This window comes from Tauraco erythrolophus, chromosome 3 (assembly GCF_009769465.1).
Source record: "Tauraco erythrolophus isolate bTauEry1 chromosome 3, bTauEry1.pri, whole genome shotgun sequence".
Lineage (NCBI taxonomy): Eukaryota > Metazoa > Chordata > Aves > Musophagiformes > Musophagidae > Tauraco > Tauraco erythrolophus.
The window spans coordinates 80,478,141-80,495,804 of NC_141467.1; the positions used below are offsets into that span (position 1 = coordinate 80,478,141).

At 43.8% G+C, this 17,664-nt stretch overlaps 1 protein-coding gene across 2 annotated transcripts; it reads left to right on the forward strand.

Moving 5' to 3' along the window:
* Positions 1-412: 412 nt before the first annotated feature.
* Positions 413-11,091, forward strand: ERICH5 (glutamate rich 5). 2 transcript variants are annotated; one of them, XM_086609653.1, is made up of 4 exons: positions 413-485; positions 4,248-4,667; positions 7,373-7,489; positions 11,069-11,091. In XM_086609653.1, exons 1-4 carry the CDS (start codon positions 413-415, stop codon positions 11,089-11,091), a joined length of 633 nt encoding a protein of 210 aa, XP_086465779.1. The 2 variants fall into 2 exon arrangements, with proteins under 2 accessions (XP_086465779.1, XP_086465778.1); XM_086609652.1 differs by lacking the exons at positions 7,373-7,489; positions 11,069-11,091 and having other exon boundaries at positions 4,248-4,858.
* Positions 11,092-17,664: the final 6,573 nt, after the last annotated feature.

Genomic DNA, 17,664 nt, shown 5'->3' on the forward strand with positions numbered 1-17,664 from the left:
CCACAACCATGGACCCTCAAACACCTCCACATCCGTCCAGTATCCCTGCCCAGACCCTGGACCTTCTTGCTGCATCTACTCGCCGCTAACCTGGCTTGAAGTTTCCTGGCGAGTTTTACGTACACATACACGCGCCCAGGATTAAATTCCTGCGTGTCCAGCTGCTGCCACTTAGACCTGCTGGTACCCGGGCACAGCACGGCGAAACGCCTCAGGGGCAGGAATGAACACGAAGACGGGCGGCCCGGGGGTGGGGGGGAGCAGGGAAGGGTTTTAAGGCATCACGGCCAGGGCCACCCCTGCGGCCCCCCCCGGCTCCGTCGCTCGGGCGGCACCTCCAGCCCCTCCTCACCCCGCCCCGGGCCGGGCAGTCGGGAAGAGGCCGCCGCCGCGCCGGCCGCCGCGCCCCGCCATGGGCTGCTCCAGCAGCGCCCGCAGCCGCCCCCCGGAGCCGCCCGCCGCCGCCGCGGGGCCGCCGCCGCGAGGTGAGCCGGGCCGGGGCGGGCCGGGGCTGGGGGCGGTGGGCCGGGGCCGGGGGGCGGCCCGCGGGGCTGCTGGGGGCGGGAAGCCGCGTTGCTCGGAGCCGCCGCCGTCCCGCGGGGTGGCCCCGTCCCCGGGCAGGCGCCGCGGGTGGGCGACCCGCGGAACCCCCGCGGGGACCGGGAGCCCGTCGGGCTTCTCACGGCTTTTAATTCGCTGTCGGTGGAGCTGCGCCTCGTGAACGGTGTCTTCAGGAACTGCTGCTGCTTGTAAATGAATGAGTTACTACCTCCCGGTCCTCTCCGCAGGCTTTTTTGTTGTTGTTATTGTTGTTTGTATTTTTTTTTTTTTAATTTACAGACAGGTCCTGCGGTTGGTCCTTTTGTATAATAGCTTATAAATCCAATATTTTTCCTCCCTTCAAAATAATGGTCAACTACCAATACCTGACCCCACAATCCTTTGTTTTTCTTACGAAATCTGTACATCCACCCCAATGCAGTTTGCAGCACCAGCCGTACTCCTCTGACTTTAGTTTTGCTCAAGTCACAAAGGATTAAATTTGGGTGCAAGGCATATTTGTAGGAACACACTCCATAAGAATCCCCTTGCTATTCAGTGGAAGTTAAATAAAACTTGTTTCCATGTTGATCGTGTTTGGCTCTTTGCTCCAAGGGAAGTTTGGAAACTCTTATAAGAACCTGAATGATACAGTTACAGATATTGGCCTCTCCGGAAAGATACGTCCTGAAGATACATAGATAAATGTTGTTTGCATTTCATTTTACTGCATATCTTTCCTGTATTCTTGAGTTACAAATATCATCGGTTGCTATTATTCTAGCTGCAGCATCCGTCTTTTCCGTATGGGTTTGTTTTCCATTTGTTGCCTTGGGGTGTTGCGTATTGCAGAGATGATAAAGGGTTGTATGAGGTGAGTGTTGTCCATGCCACTATTGAGCCAGCATACATCTACAAACCGAGGAGCCACACTGAAAATATCATGATAAATCTCTTTATACTCTACCTGCGGTTGTGTTCACCTGGTCAACATACCAAATTCCTCTGCCTTTCCCTCCTCTACTGAAAGATATTTGCACAGGAACACTGAAGGGCTCAGGGAAACACCTGAAGTAATTTATTCTGAGTATTTTAGGAATTCATGTTAGAATAGGTTATGAAATGTGCTCAATACATAAACTAGTGTCATGGTGATGGTAAAGTGCAGTTTGTAATTACAGCTGAAAGATCTCCGTTAATTGGGCAGTTACTGGCCAGATGTGTTAGTTATTTTCTAATTTAGTTTAATAAGAGAGGATAATTTGAAAGAAACTAAATATGTTAATAGGGGAAAAAAAAGTATTTCATTTCCTTCCATTGATGTGTAGCTCACAAAAACGTGAGGGTTTTCCAAAAGGAAAGAAAGAAGGCAACAGGAAAAATATTATAGCCTTGGCTCACTTAAATTCACTGCTTTTCATTGTTTCTCAGCTGAAATTGTCTACAGCAGGGAAAATAAAAATTATAAACTTAAAAACAAAACTAGAAGGCATCCTAGGAATGTTGACTGCCACATGATGTTCATTCTTCTTAGGGATAAAGGTATTGAACAGCTTACTGGGAGGATTTATTTTTTCCATACTAGAGAATTCTTTGCATTTCAGATGAGAGCAGAGGAATGCTTCCAGGGTTCCAGCAGTGCAGGTCTTGCAGTATTTTATAATCCCATTTATATAAAACATGTTGATGAAGAGAGGGCTAGCTGGAAGTTACAGGACTGATGTTGGTAGGAGCTGCAGGAGATTCCTAGTAATGATGGGTTTGAATTGTTTCTTTTACTGGTGACACCAGTTGAAAACTCAGTATAATGTGCTAGTTTTCATGGCTCGTTTATTTCTGTTGGTAGGTTTTAAATGCTTCCTATCCACCTGGTACCTAACAAGGTGAAGGCATGAGAAGTGTCTAAAGGGTTAAAAAATAAAACATGAAAAGATCAAGTCTCTGGTCTCTGAGCGTACACTGCTTTTTTTTTAGTCCCTGCTTAGAGTAGCTGAAGTTTCAGACTTACTGGCTGTTATTCGGCTTGGGTATCTCTTCCATGTTGAGCTTTGTGTTAGGAGAAGGAGTGCCTGGAAGACAAGGTGTAATAGAGATCTAGAGAAGACAAACGGGGAAAATATATTTGCTGTTTCTTTCAATGCAAGAAAGATTGATGAGATGACTAGCAGCAGTCTTAACACCAGCCAGAATGTGTTTTACAGGGGGTGTAAGTGGGCTGTGGACCTCATTGCCACTGCTTGTGATGGAGGCCAAGAATGTAAATGGATTGAAAAGAGGCTTAGGCAGGTTCACAGAGGAATGCCCACTGATGGCCTGAAATCAGTCTCCATGGTCCGGGTCCCTCTGGCCTTTCCACCACCCCTCAGCGGGGTGCTGCCATGGGTGGGTCTGTGGTCCGACGCCTGTAGCTGAGCTTCCCTCCTCTTTTTGAGTTGCGTTATGAATAGCTATAACTCTGTGACTTCCGAGGGGCTGGTTGGGCTGTGGACGGTTTTACAGTTCTCAGGACGAATGAGGTTTTATCTGTCCCATAGTCAAAGTTGCTTTCTGCATAGTCGAAGTCTGTCTGGAGAGACTAGATTCCCTGCTCTTGCTCTTCTCATGGCTCAGCCATCCTGCTCCAGTTCTGTTGGCACATGCTGACTTGCAGCGGGGGTGTTTTGCTTGAATGCCTCAAAAGAACTGGGAAGTTGTCTTCAGAGCAGCAGTATTCAAGCAGCTGTTTTAAGAACAGGATGTATTGCATTTTTTCGCTGTTCACCTATGTGTGTATGAAGTCTCATACGGTTCTGCTCACAGGCTTTGACACTGCAATCATCATTTTCTCAGAAAATACAATTTGTCCGGTTTCGTAATTATTATATAAACAGATTTCGTACATGAATTCCTGGGGTTTTCATCCTGACATTCCATTGGAGATGGTTAAGTACAAGCTCTTGTCAAACTGAATTTAATCAAAAAGTGATTAAGTCAGTCTGATAGGTAGGTATAGCTCATTTTGAGTCTTCAACTTTTATCCTTAAATACCTGTCAGAGTAATTTTGGTGTTTCTTTATTCATAAATTTTGTCTGCTGAAACGGTCCATTACTTTACTTAGCCATTAAGTTGATGAAAGATGAGAGAAGCAGAAGTTTTAATTTGTTTCGGCTTCCTGTCGTTGAATGTTTATTGGACAAAATGTTTTATGAATGGCAGTTTAGTATTTAAAAAGACAGAAAAGCTGGTTTTTGTTTTAAAAAATGGGCGACACTGCCCACCCTCTGGGATGAGAAAGTTCTCAGTCGTTTTCGTTCAGCCCACCCAGAGGCACCAACAGCTCCCTCCCGCTCGACATGTTAATTCTGCGCTTCGTTTGGGGCAGGAAAAGGTTTTTCCTTGCATAGCATCCCATCACCAGCAAACCTTCTTCACACTAAAGATCCATAAGGCAAAATGTAATAGGACACTGACCTCTCAACAGGTCAGCTCTCTTCATAGAAAAATATATGATGTGCATCAAGCCAAAACCTCTTATGTAAGAGCAGCACCATCCTCTACTGGATATGTGTAAGAGCAGCGGATCTGTGAAGGAGTGTTGTCCGTAGCCAGGTGGGAGCTCTTGGACAGGTGGTGCTTGTGTGGGTCGAGTTCTCATCTAGCTTACCTGCCAGCTCACCCATTACCTGTAATTCTCTTTTTTCTTTCCTTGCCTTGCCGTAACTAAAAGCATCATCAAGTGAAAACACCCCGACTGCAGACGATCATGAGACCATAGCTGACCAGACACAGTTGGACCCCATGGAGGATGTGAGTCTTGCCTCTGAGGAGACAAACCCGGGTGAGCATCCACCAGGAGAGGAGACTGCAGCTGTGATTCCAGCTGTGGTGGGGAAGATCGATTCGGTCAGTAAAAGGGAGGAGCCGGAGGGCACCGAGCCCCTGCCCACAGAAGCAGAGGAGAGCTCCGAGCTGCCGTCTGTGTGGCGGGAGGAGAGTGCTGGACCTTCACCGCCAGTGCCAGGAGAAGACACTGAGACACCGTCGCCAGGACCAGCAGAGGACAGTGGGCTGGTAGAGGGCAGTGACAGCTCCGTAGTGGAAATCATCAAGAAAGTACATATTACTGAAGAGGACCACCTCATTGAGGGTAATATTTGTGCTTTCATAAAGTCAGGAGATGAAATTCTGCCTCCAGGGACTTGTGCGTGGGTCCTTTTGACTTTACTGAGAGCCTCACGTGAGCTTCTGGAGCCAGAATCTGGTCCAGTGAGTGTGTACAGTGTGGAGCGTAGAAGAATGTGGCTGGAGAAGGCTCAGACTCACAAGTCCAAGCTGTAATAAATTTAATCAGCATTTCCAGTCATTATCTCTGCTATTTTATTTCATGACCTTTTTGTTCTTAGCAGGTACAATGCCCCACCATACCCCTCGTTTAAAATGTTGTGTTTCTGTGTGGCTCAGAAACATTCCTTAATATTTACAGAGACCAAAGACTCTATTACTTAGTTACATGTATTAATTACACAGCAATAGTCCCTGTGCACATGAGGTTGGAGGGTACATGTCTGGATGTAGAAGAAAAGCATCTCTTTGATGCATCCTTGGCATATCCAGCCTGTCCTATAAGCTTGGCTACTACATAAGCAGAAAGTAGTAGTGGAGGGACATAGGGATGGACTTTCCAAAAATGTTTGGAGCTGACTAGCTGGGGGGGAAGGCTGCATGAGGAAGCAGTGGTGTCTGAGATGGCAGGTACTGCCCCGTGCTGCGAGAGGGACCTTTACTGGGAGGGGGGCTTGTTCCCAGGGAGGGAAGGCTGTGCTCAGCTTTGGGTTAGTGCCCAGAGGACATGTGTCTCCCATGATCTGCACTCGCAGAAGGTAAACACTTCACAGGAGGAATCATATTTCTCCTAAATGGTACAAAGCAGCTCAGTGAGGAATCAGATACTTCCTAGGGGAACATTTCTTCAGGGAATAAGCAGGTGAAGCACACGAGAAATATTTCTCTACAGAGAAGCAGGGTATCAGCAGCCTTCCTCATTCCACATTTGCCTTAAAGAAGTCCAAGATGCAGGAGGACTGATGTGTGTGAAGCCCAGAGTCAGCTACATGCGCTGCCGCTGACCCTGTGGCTTTGCTGTGCACATCTCTGATGTGGCTGTATCAACCTGACTCCTTGCGTGCCAGTAGCTGAGCATGGGGGTTGGCTTGTCCTCTCCTGTGTCTCTTCGCAAAAGAATTTTGGAGTTTCTTCTACATTGTCATGGTTTAACCCGGCCGGCAACTAAACCCCACACAGCTGCTTGCTCACCCTCCCTGACTGCTGGGGAATGAGGAAGAGAATTAAAGGGAAAAAGGGAAGCAGAGTTGTGAGTTGAGATAAGACCAATTTAATAATCATATAAAATTAAAAAGAATAATGATAAAATAATAATAATGTATGAAATACATATATAATATGATAATAATATATACAAACAAATGATGGACAGTGTAATTGCTCACCATCCAGTGACCAACACCTGTCCTGTCCTGGCAAGTGATCCTGAAACAGATAAGTCCCAACACCACAATCCTGGACGAGTGAGAGGCCTGAAAAGAAAGCAAGAGAGAGACAGAACTCCAAGAGTCAGAGAAGTCCCCCAAAACAGAGATTCCAACTTCCCGGTCAACCCTCATCTGTATAGTGGGCATGATGTTGCATGATACGAAATACTCCATTGGCCAATTTATCCCTCAATCCTAAATCTAAGTTCATGTCATAAGAGGAGTTGTGGGCCCTTTGTCCTGGCCATGCTCCTCCCCAGCCTGTTGTGCTCCTGCACACTGGAAAAGACAAGGGAAGACAAAAAGTCCTTGATGTCTCAGCACCAACTATAAACATCAGTGCACTATCAACATCCTTGTCATAACAAATCCCAGCCTAAATCCAAAACACAGAGCTCTTCTAGCTACTAAAAAAAAGCTAACTCTGTCCCAGCCAAAACCAGGACATACATAAAATGGGCACCCATCCTTTGGAATGAAGTCTCATTTTATGTAAGCAGTAAATGACTGGATGCTCACCTGTAAAATATGTAGTCTCGTCCAGCTGGAAACTCGAATTTCATTATTGGCCATTTCTAAGCTGCTGGAGGCAGAGCAGTATGCCCTGAATATTATGTTATGACCTCATGTCCATGGAAGCACGTTCAAAACCAACTGTTTGCTTGAGGATCAGTTATGGGGCTTTGACCACCAAGTGATTCTTGCTGCTTGCAGGGGGAGTGAACAAGGCTTTTGGGGAAAAGAGTTTTGCTCTATTTTTCCAAGCTAGAAGTAATACCTCAACTTCTGGGCATTTTCTTTCCATGAGACGTATGCTAAAGAAGGGACCTTCCATTTTTATACTGTGGTGCATATGAGACTTAACACTTATTATGCTTTCCTTTATTCTTCAGTACATGTGTGAATAAATTAATTAGGTAGCAGCTTCCCAGGGAAAGCAGTTTCAGACAGACTGGCATGTTACTGTGTTTTCTATTTCTGTTTTGTTCCAATTGCAAGTAAGACTGCATATATATATATATATAAAATCAGGAAAAATAATTTGAACAGAAATAGTATTCATTATGTGTATTGAATAGAGCATCAAGGGGATTTTGTGAAAGCATCAGAACTTTATGGGCATGAGGAACACACGTAGCTGGATGATGCGAAGTGATTGGGAGCATCCTGTTTGTTCCCTATGGATTCATGCAGGGGAGCACTGGAAAGCTGACAAAGCAAAGTCAGGTTTACAGAAAGGAGCTGGGGCACTCGGTGCATTTCTCAGTGATCCTAATTTGATCTCTGTGGTTACTGTTCCCAGGTGAGACGGGAGAACAGGTGGAAACTGAACTGCTCAGTGAGATAGTAAGTGGAGGGCCTGAAACAAAAGAAGAAGAAACAGGAGAAGCTGTGGATGGTGCAGCAGCGACAGAGATAGGTATGTTGACAGAGGAGGGAAGGACTGCATGGGTTATTGTTTAGGAGATGGAAAAGATTGTGCTGTCCTTAATGAGCACTTCTTGCCATGCCCCTGCCAGCACACGCTGCTGCTTTCTGCAATTTAATACAAAGGAGAGAGTCATAAATATTTTTGTTTACATTAAGAGATGTTTTTGGAAGCAGTCAATTGGAAGTCATGCTTTTTACATGGGTCGTCTTTATATAATACAGGAGTCTTAACTGGTGATAAATTATCCCTGTGTGGGGAGAGTGCTGGACTGAAACATGCAGTCTTGGAAAATAAAAACCTATGTGAAAATCATGATTCTGCTTGTTACTATTTGCAGGCTTGCTTTTATGAGCTAATGCTTTAGTGCTGCTTTGTGATTTCCATTCTGTGTCACAGTCGTTTTAGATCCCCTAGTTCTCCTTATCAGCTGAAATCAGCAGCGTAGCGCTGGGATGAAAGCACATTGCACAGCAAATGCAGCCACATGGTAGGACGGAAAAATCACAGGCCAGATGAAGTGCCTTGGGAAAATCATAACACCAGTGAAGAGAAGAATTGGAGGGGATAGGACTGTCTCTCTAGCAGACTTGGAAATTATGTTCACAATTCTGTAGTAACAGTCTGCAAAAGTTATTTCTTCTTCCTCCACATTTACTAGGAATGCCACACTCAAATTGAGTCCATCACATACGGTATTCACATGCCCCAGAAGGCAGAGGTTACCCTGTGTTATTGCTGGAATGTGGAAAAGGATGAGCAGGCAATGCAGACACCTCCTCCTCCCCCATGAACGTTACTGCAAGGACTGAAACCGCTTTTCTCCTCTCCCCTCCCTCCTAACCACTGGTCTACGTAGCCATGCTCAAAGTCTCTCGGAGCTAGTGAATATTTCTGTAATTCAGAAGAGGACAGCTTCAGCAGGAAGGGTGGTAGGTATCTTACACCAGCAGCTTTCATGACTTCCAAGTGAACCTCCTGCATGGGTGTTGAGAGGTCTTTGGTTCCTTCTCAGAGCTAGTATATGCTCCAGCCTTTGAGCTGTAGAGTACAAGGGCTGAGGGCTCCCGTAAACAGATCAGCAAGGCATGTCACGTCCGTCATCCTTCCTGATGTGCTGGGAGGATGCTGAGTTTCGTTTGGTGGGACATAAATGGGAAACACCAAACTGGTGTGTTCCAGCTGGATACGTCCAGAAAAATGCATTTGAAAGGACTAGCAAGATTTTTGCAAGCCGCCTTCTGTAACTGGTGGGGAAAGACAGGTTCTTCTCAAGGTAGAGAGATATTGAATATCTGCAATGGTTGCCTAGCAGGGAGCAGCCATGTAAGAAATTCTTAAACAAGAGGGACTACTGGACAAAATAGGAAGAGCCACGGCTCTACAGGGCAGTTCAGAGCAGCCCTCTTACTCACGGCTGCTGGCACCGCTGAGTCTTTAATACACTGAACAAGATAATTTTCTTTGTCTTAGCTGTCCACAAAAACTTGTAGTCAAGAGGGTTGTTCAAGGAGTCTTGCCATACACATTAGGTGTGCTGGTGCTATTTGTCTTAGTTACGCCGACAGCAGCAAGCCAGCGTGTTCCACCTGTGCCACAGGATTAAGGAAAATTGTTTGGAGAATGAGCACTGCAGCCTGGCAGACCAGTAGGGCGGTGGTCAACCAGTTTGGTCAAGGTATATGTGCTTTTATGATCTTGTGATTACTCAAGTGGAATTAGATAAGCAGTGACCAAAAAAAGGGACTTGCCTCCCTTTAATTCTCATCTGTTTAACTGTTGGTGACCTTTATATTGTTACTTTTTAAGCTAGACTGTGAAGACAAGCTATTGGTGGCTGTTGGTAGCTGTGCTCTTGCAGGATCTTCAAACTTACGCCATATAGCTTTGCCTATGAAGTCCAGAAGACTTTATTCACTCAACTTGTTTTCAATGTCTTGCCCCTATGCTTTTGCAAAGGGGTCAGAATTATCTGTGCTGTGAGTTCAGCAAAGCGTTTAATTTGCATCTGGGAAACCTCAGAGAGCAACAGCATCGTCCTGCCGAAGAATAAGAGATTTCATCATGTGATCATTACAGCTTTATTGAAACACTTTCTGCATTTACCTGCCTTGACAATATTCTCCCCAACAGTATTTGTAAGGAAGCAGAAAGAGCAGCCCTGCTTCTGTGTCTGTAATGCGTTTCAGATGATAGGAGTTTGCTGATGGAGACAGCTCAGAGAACAGCCAGGGGCAAGAAGAGCAAACAATGTTAAGAGTGGAACAGCAGCCCTTCAGATCTGGGACACTGTTGTGTAAGGGAGCAATTCTTCCATCTTGAAAGGATATTGAAGAACCCAAACAAGATTCTGGGCAGGGAAGCAAGATCGCTAAAGGGAATGGAAAATTTCTGACTTTAAGACAGATCAGAAACGTTCAGAGTCTTGCCTCTGCGAGGGCACGGCTGAGAGGATATGAGCTGATCCTGGTGCAAAATAAACAGTGCTCTAAAGGTAGCTGAGTTCCATCTCTGAACAGGGGAATGCCAGGTGACACACTAAGCATGTTGAATTCAAAACCACTAGAGGGGATTTTTTTTCCCACACTGTATTAGCAATGTTCATGCAAATTAACTGTCAGACTGGCGCAGAGAGTTACTGCAGTCGGATATCTCTCTCCCATCACCTACATTCCCCTGCAAAATTCCCACCTTCCCTGTGTTCCCTACCCAGATTTGTGGTAGTACCACCATGCGCTACAAGGAAGTCCCATGTTCCCCTGTTCCCAGCCTATCCTTGCATGGTGTTCTGGGTGGGAAAAAGTACCTCGAGCTGGGATAGTCTGACATTATGACTTTTGCCAGTCATCCCCTGGGGCACTGTCTTTTAGCTGTCAAGCAAGACAGCAAGACTCATAGATTCTCAGCCGCTGATGGCCAACACATGTCGTTTCAGCAGCTGGGTGTAGTTCCTCAACCGTAATTTATCATGGAATAGTTGAGGTAGATAGGTACCTCCAGCCCCCTGCTGGAGCAGGTTGTCCTGTTAGATTTTGAATACCCCTGAGGATGGAGACTCCACAAACTCTGTGGGCAGCCTGTTCCAATCAATCAATTACCCTTACAGTAAAAAAAAAAGGTTTTCTTACATTTAAATGTAGTACCCCGTACTTGAATTTACACCCTTTGCTTCTTGTCCTTATGTAAGATTTAATGTTCATGAGATCTCTGTCTCGGTGTCAGATATGACTGAAATTATCCGGTGATTTCAAAAGTCGTTAAGAGAAAATGCAGCAGGGTGGGGAGAAGCGTAGGGCTGTTGCAGTGTAACTGGATCTCACATAGGTGATGTTAATGTCTGTAAGAGGAAGACTGTGTATGAATGGGATGGGAAGAGGAAACAGAGCCAGTGGATGCTTGTGGCTGCTTCGGGTCCACACGGAACATCCTTACAGATCCAGGAGAAGAGCAGATACCCCCTTCATCTTGTGACACTTCCAGGGACCTTTCACATTGAATTCCTGTAAGATTTATTGCATACCAAGCTGTACTCTCAATTAATTGTTAAATGAATTTTTTCATGTGTTTCAGAGACAGCTAATAACGAGGAATAGAAGTTATGTCTCTATGAACATCCTCTTCTTGGGCCTGCTCTTCTGTCTACATGAACATTTTTTAATTTTATTGGGTTGGGAAAATAGAAAAGCTTTTCTAGATTGAGCCACGAGCCACGAACATGAATAAGAGGCGTCAGAAAAAGTTTTACATGTTTTTGAAGTTAAGCTGCCAAGACTTCGTGACTTTGTAATACCTGCATTTCCACCTCCCTGCCACAGAGTGCTTCTGTACACAGCTCGCGCAGTGAGATCGTTTTCTGATGTCAGTATAACCATTCTGTTGTCAATTAGGACTTTTTCCATGTTCAGATAACTAACTTCAAACCGTTGAAATCTTCAACCAACACTATATAGGATAGAGAATACAGTGTAGTGCTTTTTTTTTTTTTTAAATGATAGTGTGCAGAAGATTTCTCTGAGTGCCTGGAAAACCAGCGTATGGAGCTGCTGAAATGTATAGCACGTAGAGGACTGCAAGACAAAGGTGCCCACTAACCAGGCTGTAAGTAAACGCAGAGGTTCGTTTTTCAGAAAATGGAAGATAAACAGGGTGCAGCAGAGTGCTGCTGCTCCTCCTCCGTTTTTAAGCACAGATTTATTGAAAGGCTAGTAGTGCAATTTTTGTAATGACTTCTGCAAAAAGAGGGAGAAGAGGGCATTTTTAAGTATGAGAAGGGCGTTTTAGCCTTATAAATTCTGGCACACTTAAAACAGAAGGATAACTTCACAGCTGTTAACATTCATGGTGATTAATAACCTGCCTTCAGCTGCCTAGCTCCTCAGACACTTTGTGGCTTCTAATACAGATTTCTAACCAAAGCCATTAGAAGCCTGTTCCCAAAGGAGAAGTCTTCTATTTTATTTCCCTGTAGTGCTGTCCTCCAGAAGTATGCTATCAGGAACTGTCTTGTTTGTGTTTTGTTTTGGTTTGTTTGTTTGTTTTTTTTTTCCAAAAGGCTAAGTAATCATTATGGAGCTGAAGCTGAATGGCAAAGCTTTCAAACAAATTTCCTGTGAGAATGGGCCCTGAATATAATTGGTGTTAGGGACCAGAGAGTAGAAATTTGTTCTGATGGTGAATGTTGCAGAGGGACTATGTATTATACATTATTGGAGACTGTGTTTACAGGGTTCTCTGGCATAAGGAAGTAGAAGATGGAGAAAATGTGAATGATCCAAAAAGGACAAGCACATGTTGCTATTTTATTAGCTTCATTGTACAAAAGGACTTCACAAAAATTTTTTTCTGTCACCAGCAAATTATACGAATCCCCTCTAAGAGCTAAATTTTGTGCTGCATGTGCACATCTGACTGCAGCTGACTTTGGTTTGTATTAAATAATCTAATTGATGTCCTTGGCCTGTCAGTCAGCCTCTTTGTAAGCTGATGTTCCTTGGCTACATCACTAAACCTAGGGTTTTCTGCTTATCAGCACTCTTACCAACTTGTCAGCTTCACTGAAGGTCACCTCCCTGTAGGCAACACCATAAACTTTTAGTACCAAAATGCATACCTTTTTTTTTTTTAGGGATTGGTAGGTGGATGTTGCAGAGTTTTATTTTTTATTTTTACTAGCCTTCCATAGTAAGTTAAAATGAGCAGCTAGTTCTATTAAAAAAAAAAAAATTGACATTAAAGTGGGAATTAAAAAGTCAAACAGAGGTAGTCAAACTTGCCCAAATCATTCCATGATGAAAAGACATGAGAGACATACCATGTTCTTAGGAGAGCTGAGGAGTGAGGGAACAGGTACTGAGCAGAATGAGGACTCGCTGGGTGATACAGGACTGGGCTGGGTGTACAGCCAGGGCCCAGGACACCCCAGGAACTTCCACCATCAGCTCCTTCTGTGGCTGGTTTTCTCCTGTGAGCTGGGAATTAAGTTCAGCCACCAGCTCCTGTGCCAGCACAGCCCTGCTGGAGACGAAATCCCGGGTTTCAGTAGTCAGCCATACTTGCAAGTTGCGTGTTAGATAGCGAGTTGCACTTTGCCCGGCTACACTGAACAATTTAAAAGCGTAAACCACAAGGAGTTCTGCGCCAGAGATCAGCAGTATTAATACCGACAGAGGAGACTGCACTTGGAAGTAAAATACGAAGACACAGGGAGTCAAGATAACCCGCCCACCTCAGAGTCACTCTCTCTACCACTGTTGTTACAAGGAAGACAGATGACAACATACATTCTTGCATCACTGTTCAACTTTTTCAAGTCATTAAGCAATGCCAATTAGAAGCAAGAGGAATATAAACCAGTCAATGATTGAGCAGTATCAGCCCTTCGCAGTCATCTTCAATCCTTACGTATTCTGTGATTACAACAAATTAAAGCTGTTTTGCCTTTTCCTTCCTAAAAGACAAAATATGCTTGATGCTGTGCTAAACATGAAATGCTAAATCGCTTAAATTACCGCGAGATCGGAATTTGGCTGCTAGATGTATCCTGAACTTCCTTACCTTGAAATACATTGGGGCCCAGCATTCCTGGTACGTGAGCTACCAAAGCATGTGCTACGCGAAAAGGGCCAAAACACGCGCGTTGATTTGCTTCTGCAAACCTGCAGACATCACGGAGATTGCCAAGGGCGAAAATCAGTCCGTGGTTCAGAGAGCTTTACATTGCAGGCTGAGAAGAGGGCATGCTCCAATGTCTGTATTTATTGCCCAGAGATAGGGCAATACACCCTAGCCTGCCTTTTCTTTTTTTAACTATAATCAAAATACAAGCCCATCTTCAGAATTATTTACTAAAAGCTAGACAATCTTCAGCCCGTAACTTCATCCAAGGTAGAGGCAATAATTCCACGCTGCAGGGTGTGCTGGGCAGGACAGCTGAAGGAACAAACCTAATTTCCAAGCTAAACAAACTTAATTTCCAAGCTAGCAAGAAAGTTCTAGTAGGAATTTTGTTTCAATTACCAATAAACACAGCCCTAGAAGAGGTTAAATTTGCACCCTGTCAGCTCTGTGCAGACACATATGCGCACTGCATTGGGATCCCAGAAGATAGTTGGCAATCTGGCTGGCTCAGGTTGGCTCTTTCGCTCAATGTAGAGCTGCTTTCACGTAAAAACTGCAGCAAGAGCAAGGCAGGAGATTAGGGCAGTTTAAGTTTGCCTATATGTTTTAACAGAGAACAAAGTGTTATTGTAATGATGTACTGAGCTTTATTTTTGCTTTGTTTAATCTGTAGAGAACATAATCATTTGGAGAAAAAAAAACCTACTAAAAGAAACACCTGGTAGAACATGCAAATTTAAGTATTGCTTTACTTTCATAGAAATAGAGGACTTGTTTTGTAGTTGTTTTTTTAAAAGTTACATGTGATTGAAACAAATTTTAAATGGTGAAATTAAGTTTGCCACAAACTGAATTGCAACTTCATATTTTGCTAGCGGCTCAGTCTAGTAAATGAAAAAAGCTAAGTTTTACTTAGCTTTAGTTAAAACAAGATTTCTTACATGTTTGTGTACTTTGCTGAACTAAGACCTAAGAGATATCCACAGTACTTGCTTTTCATATTGGGTAATTATGGGGCTTAGACTTTTTGTCTTAAAGAACAGAATTAAATAATATAACTGCTTAAAAAATAAAAGTTTTAAATATCTCTATGGAAGACATGGAAGGCTGATTGTTTATGTTACGAACTGCTGTGTTATAGCTGTAAGAGAGTTTGTTTCAGTCATTCTAGAATTCCTGTACCTGAAGAATACATATTTAGGCCTGAGGCATTCAAGCAACTGTGCGACTCATCTCCAGCTAAAAGCTAAAGAATCAGAGCTAAAAGTGGAATTTAGTTCCTGACTTTAATTTTTAGAGCGGCACCTACTTACTGGTACAAACATTTTTAATGGAAGTAGTGTGTCATGTCTTGTTAGCTGCATTCCAGCATGCATTTTTTTTCAGGTGCTTCACTTAACATTTGTTTCAGACTGTACCTTACTGGAGAAAGCACTGGTATATTTACACCCCTTTGTACAGTGAAGACACCCAAAGGAGTTCTATAAAGGACTTAGATCAGCAAAGGACAAGTCAGCGCTAAGGAAAAAATCAAAACCTGCCATCTAGTGTTAGGTTCAAGGTTAGCAGAGAGGCAGCAGCGTAGCACAAGGCACGCAGATCTCTTATAGTGGAGATCAAAGTGAGAGGTTAGAAGAGAGAACCACAGCGATTATGCAAGGCTGAACTTAGCTCCTGTTCAGCTTATTGAAATCTGCTGAAGGTAAACTTTAACTAAATCTGCTACAAATCAGTTAAATATATTCCAAGAAAGTAATTATATGCAAGCAAAGCTGTATCAGATGAGAATGAGAATCAATGAGAATGGTTTAGGTTGGAAGAGACCGTAAAGATCATCTAGTTCCAACCCCCCTGCCATGGGCAGGGCCAGACATCTCAGGTGAGACTGGATCAACACGAAGATCACAGGGCACTTCAGGACCTCATGAGATGGGCAACCCAGCCTCTTGTTCAGCGAGGTCAGCTGTGGGGTATCTTTGCCTGATCAGGTCTGGAAGCCATGAAGGATGGAGACTGCACAGCCCCTCTGAGCTGAGCAGCTCTGCTTGACTGTCCTCAGGGGGGGAAAGTTTTTCTCTAGAATCTCCTTCCTGTGGGTTTATGCCCAGGACTGCCCGTCCTGTCCTGTAGCATCAGCAGGAGCCTAGCTCCACTCTCGGTCTAAACTCTAGATAAACACAACTATAAATTTGGAGTCTGTTCAAATTAAGTCTATGTGATTACGTTATCCTTAATTATTCTTTACTGAGGAAGTGAAGCAACATTTGCCCTCCACTTCCTAGAAAGTCATATTCATGTTAGTACTAGCTCCTTCATAACAAGTCTGGTCATGTTTTTTCTTAGGTGCTATTGTTTCTTGAGTGAGAGCTGTAGAGCATAGACAGTAGTAGTATAGCCAAGGAGACAGAACAAGAGCAGAAACCAAGACTCATAAAGTTTATCCGTAGGAAGTCTATATGCAGAAAAGTTAGGTACTTTTCAAAGGCTGTTGCTTGGAAATTCACTGTTTGAAATTCTGAAAACATGATCTTGCTTCTAATAAAAATAAGTATGTCCCATTTTGTCAAGGGAAACCGATACAATGCTGTAAAACATCCCCATGTCTTACATACTTGCTGTCACAGCCTCATTATTAACCTTTATAGAAAAAAGACAATTTACAAGCTCAGTAAAAAAGCAGGAGCAATGGCCATTCCATGCCATATCTAGAAGGGGTGAGTAGGCTTGACTGTTCCCACAGCTTTCTCCCTGCCTTTCTGGTATATGCTAATCTGGTACCAGGGATGCATGAAAAATATGAAGTACAATTACTGCCATGGTGCAACTGAAGAACGAGAGCAGGAAGGCACATCTTAAGGTAAGAAACCACAAGTAGGACACTTAATGGTTTAACCAGGGATGGAAGATGATTCCCACAATGTGGCTGTGGTATTGAAGGGAGGGAGATTTTCAGACAAGGCAATATCCACACCTGCCATTCAGAGGTGCACAGCAACACAGTGCTGCCAGATTGGATTTTTCTTGCGTGCTTACCATGTGAAAATCATTAACCAGTTAAAAGTGCCTGAGATGATCATCACTAGGCATCATACACAGAAAACAAATGACCTGCACACAGGAGAAATGAAGTCTGGATTTGAGTTGTTGGACAGTTGAACCCACAGTATTGTGACTTGAGCTGTGGCAAACCAGCGCTACGCCCTCTCCTTGCTGTACTGCTGGGTTTGTGGCTTATCAAAACTGGGCGAGGCTGGTCACACGAGATGGGACTAGAAATCGATTCTGAAGTGCTCAGTCATGGCACTCTGGCCGTGTCTGGTCAGACAAAGAGCAGACTCTGGAAGGAGCACCCTACAGGTTTCCCTCTCACAGTGTGTTTCATAAAGCCTATACATGTTTCTACCACTGAAACAGTATCCTGCAAGCTGCTGTATGTGGCTAATTTTACTTTCTACAAAAGACAGTGAAGATATGAGATAATGCTACTGTCACTGTGTATATATATCTACATATATGTAATTGGATGGCCACCTTCACAGAAGAGAGCAAAACAAAGATGTTGAGGTGTACAGATGACAGCAAATAGAGTTTCTGTTCATTTTCCCTAAACAAACCAATACTGTGCTTAGGCATATGGCTGTCAGGAAGACAGGGAATCAACTTTCCCATGAGGTAGGTAACTTTCAAACTAGTTCTTTAAAAAACACAGTACCCACTTCTACTTGCTTAGATAGAAGATAAATGCAGAGGGATGGGATAACTTACTAGCATCATCAATCTGACTTCTCAGTATTGCTTAATCACCCCATCAAGCCAATGATTCTGTCCTTAATGGCAGAGAGAAAAATGCCAAGAACTAATGCCATAGTAGCTGAAAGCTACTCATCCTTAGCTATTGGGAGATAAATAATAAACCTATGCTTTTGGTTTGAATTATTTCTTATTAAAGAAGCAAGATAGGGATTTTTTGTAATGGAGTATCAAAGCATAATCAGGAAAACAAAAGTTTGTTCCCAGAAGAGACTAACACATTTTCTACAGATGTAATT